This window comes from Orbicella faveolata, unplaced genomic scaffold (genome assembly GCF_042242905.1).
Source record: "Orbicella faveolata isolate gen_17 unplaced genomic scaffold, um_ofav_v1 contig_2, whole genome shotgun sequence".
Taxonomy (NCBI): Eukaryota; Metazoa; Cnidaria; class Anthozoa; order Scleractinia; family Merulinidae; genus Orbicella; species Orbicella faveolata.
In genome coordinates, this window is record NW_028301547.1 from 10,940,001 (window position 1) to 10,943,292 (window position 3,292).

Here is a 3,292-nt window from a genome sequence, read left to right on the forward strand (position 1 = left end):
ACACGTTAAAACTTTGTGTAAGGCTCTACATTTGGCATGGATTCAAAGGAAGAGAATATATCCTGTAGAAATCAGTTGTAATTATAAAGTCAAGCTAGTCAAATTCTTCTAGACCTCTAATTTGTCTACTGTAGTTATTTAATTTCATCCAGTCTATATCAAGAGTACATCATGTACATGAAAGAGAACAGCATACAGGTGTACTGTAATTTAGTCTCTAAAAAATAAACTACCATTAACCAATCAGGAAACTTGGTGCCTGACTGGAAAACACATTCTTAATTTAATCATTTCCCAGACTACCTTGCTAGATAGAGACTCCTTCCTCTTTCTGCTCGGTGAAAGACAAGAAGGAACTTCTGCTCACAACCACTCAATTCTCTATTGTGCATGTTTGAACTACATCAGCATGTTGCTAACTACACCAGCATGTGTCATGTTTTGTCATTTGAAACTTTTGATGAACCCATGACAATGCAGTGTTGTCAACTGCAATTTTGTAGCCAATCTCAGAGCAGCAGAAATTGTCAGCAGTCTTGTAAACAGACAGCCTTTTGAATCCAATCTATCACATATAAGTTACCATCAGTTAAAACTTCCCAAAACCCAGTATTTTCAACTTACTCATCCTTGGTTGTGGACAGCAGCAAATCAAATAAGTCTCTCACTGAGCAGAAAGAGAACAGAATCTCTGTTTCACAGGGTAATTTCTGACCTACAAGGTTAAAACATTTCATACAGGACCCTAGCTGATTTAACTCCACAGAAAACAGACACAGAGCAATTGAAACAATGGCAAATGTTAATAAGTCAGTCCCACATATGGTGAAGGTTTCACATTCCTCTAGTGGGGAATCCACCTAACATTTGCTAGCAGGCTTTTAGCCAGGATTTGAAAAGTGGGCATCCAAATGTGCTATAGGGCCTGCTCAAATGAACAATGTATAAGGCAACATAAGAACAATAAAACGATTTTCTTTAATAAGTGGCCATCCACATGATGCCTGGATGCCCATCAGGCTAAAAGCCTGTTTGCTAGTATCATTCATTTGTACCTCAAAGATATTAAAGTTTACCACATGGGCAGAACACGTCCATTTCAAATATGACTGGTCACCCACCACAGACATTGCTGATCAATACACTGCTCAGTAGTTCAGACAACAGACATCACAACTTCATTATTTTTTAAAACAGGATTGCTTAAGATATGAATTGAACTTTTAAACTCGCATATAAATTCCTATGCAATGAAATACAAGGAATTTAAACTTGCATACCTACAAGGAGGTTTCACTTTTACAATACTCTATTCAGTAAAAACTGTATTTACAAAATGAAACTAACAGCTGCTTGAAAATTGCCCTGAATGTTTGGCTTCAATTTGTATTCTGGCATTTTCCAAGAATGAATTGAAAAGAAGCACCAAGTTGACTGATATTGGAGCAAAGAGGGAACCGATGGTTCATTGCGATCCAACACAGGTGCAATAGTAGACAGCAGAGCTAGCCAAATTTGAATAGCAGGGCTTGATTATCAGGTATTATTAACATAAGTAATTACTTCTGCTGGATGTTTAAAAGCCACCTTGTCAATCCAGCACCTTTTTGAAACCCTAAAAATAGGAGCTAGGTATAAAACCAATAGATATCATGGATATCAATCAATTCTAAGTTAATGAATTGTTTGTTAGCATAGATAGAGTTATCATTAATTCCCACATTGAATAGAAATTCTCCATTTACAAAGTTTGACAAGCAAAAACAAAATCATTACAAAGCCATCATCTATTATTTGTACTAAGCCACTGATTGCTTAAAAGCAGGCATATTAAGTTTCCTGCTGTTGTTGTTATATGTTGAATCATCTTGTTTTAAATGTTTTACTGTAAAATGCCCAGCCCAGGACAAATTGACTCGTTGTGAGAATGAATGTGCATGTACATGTACCCACCTACTTTTTTAGCATTTAGATGAAATTTTTTCCCATAGTAAAGACATTCAGTTTGAAAACTTTTGCCTGCCTGTTGTCTTCCCACTGAAATGTCCAATGAAACCCCTGAAATGTAACTTTGTTTGCCACCTTAACAACGTGAAGATTTTAGAAAATTAATTATTTAACTACAGTCAGGAAAAAAAACATACAGTCAGGAAAAAAAACATTTTTGATAAAAGCTTGTCATCAAGTGTCAAATCTAGCACATTCCCTGCATTTTAATCAACGTAAATTTGATATAAATCCAGATAACATCTTTTTTATAAGCTCTAAGAGAAAATGAGGACGCAATCACAATAACAGAATAAGCTAATACTGTACAGATGGCTAACGATTATAAACGCATGAATGATAACACATGTCAAATGTCACCACGTACCACTACAAAGATAATTTTGAAAATATAAATAACTTTTTTGTTTCGACAAAGTAAAGATAAAAATTCATTTGAAGTAGAACTGTCAACTGTTCGTATGGGTTGAGGGAAAAAACCGACTGGTGAAAACAAAAGCTTATTAATTAAATTCAAAGCCCGACAGATTGATGCTGGAACAACTTCGAACATAAATTCCAGAACAGTCTAGACTGGGGAAATTACTTAGGTTGTATATATCTAATTCGCATAGAGTTTTCGACTTTTGAAGAGTGTACACTGACAGTGTAGATGCTTTGATACACAGAACTATCCTCAAAATTTGTGCGATTATATCAAGAGCTATAGAGAAAGAATAAATTTTGTTACCTTTAAAAGAGTAGTCCGCCGGGGTTATCCACCATAGCACAAGAGACGAGCTAAGAGACAACGATAACAGAAAAGCTATCGTCCGAATTTTTACGAATCCCATACTGGCGGTCAGCATGCTATCTAAAGACAACCTTATCCTCGCCACAAAGCACGATATTGAACATGTTTTCAAATGTAAACTCTCCGTCAAGCTTCACTGGCATCATCCACTTAGTATGTTGAACGTCGAGTGACTGAATAAGCCATAAGAAAACAGTAATTGAGGAAGAAAGAGTCACACAAATCCTTGAATACAATTCCCATTGAGTTTCGATCGACTCACTGTCATCTCGAATGTCGCGGGCGCGAAATTGTTGAACGCGCAAAAGGCCTGGCAACCAGTAGACTACATGTGAATCATGTGGGTGGTATGGGTGTGGATTTTGGTATGCATACCAAATCCCCACACCCACCTCCCATACACCTATCGTCATGGCTTTTCCTTTATTTGGCGGAAACCTTTCCTTTTCCCAGCTCCGGAAGTCAGCAGTATATTTAGTAAAAAACTGGTTG

At 36.7% G+C, this 3,292-nt stretch overlaps 1 protein-coding gene across 2 annotated transcripts in view; it reads right to left on the reverse strand.

The window, feature by feature from the left end:
* The window catches only part of LOC110053380 (xylosyl- and glucuronyltransferase LARGE1-like), a 34,574-nt gene extending 31,487 nt beyond the window's left edge, over positions 1-3,087 (reverse strand). Inside the window, exon 1 of one of the 2 annotated variants that reach the window (XM_089289553.1) lies at positions 2,738-3,087. In XM_089289553.1, the coding sequence (XP_089145679.1) occupies positions 2,738-2,855 (118 nt within the window). In that variant the 5' untranslated portion in view covers positions 2,856-3,087. The remainder of the gene's footprint in view (positions 1-2,737) is intronic. The other variant, XM_089289552.1, reaches the window with a different exon arrangement.
* Positions 3,088-3,292: the final 205 nt, after the last annotated feature.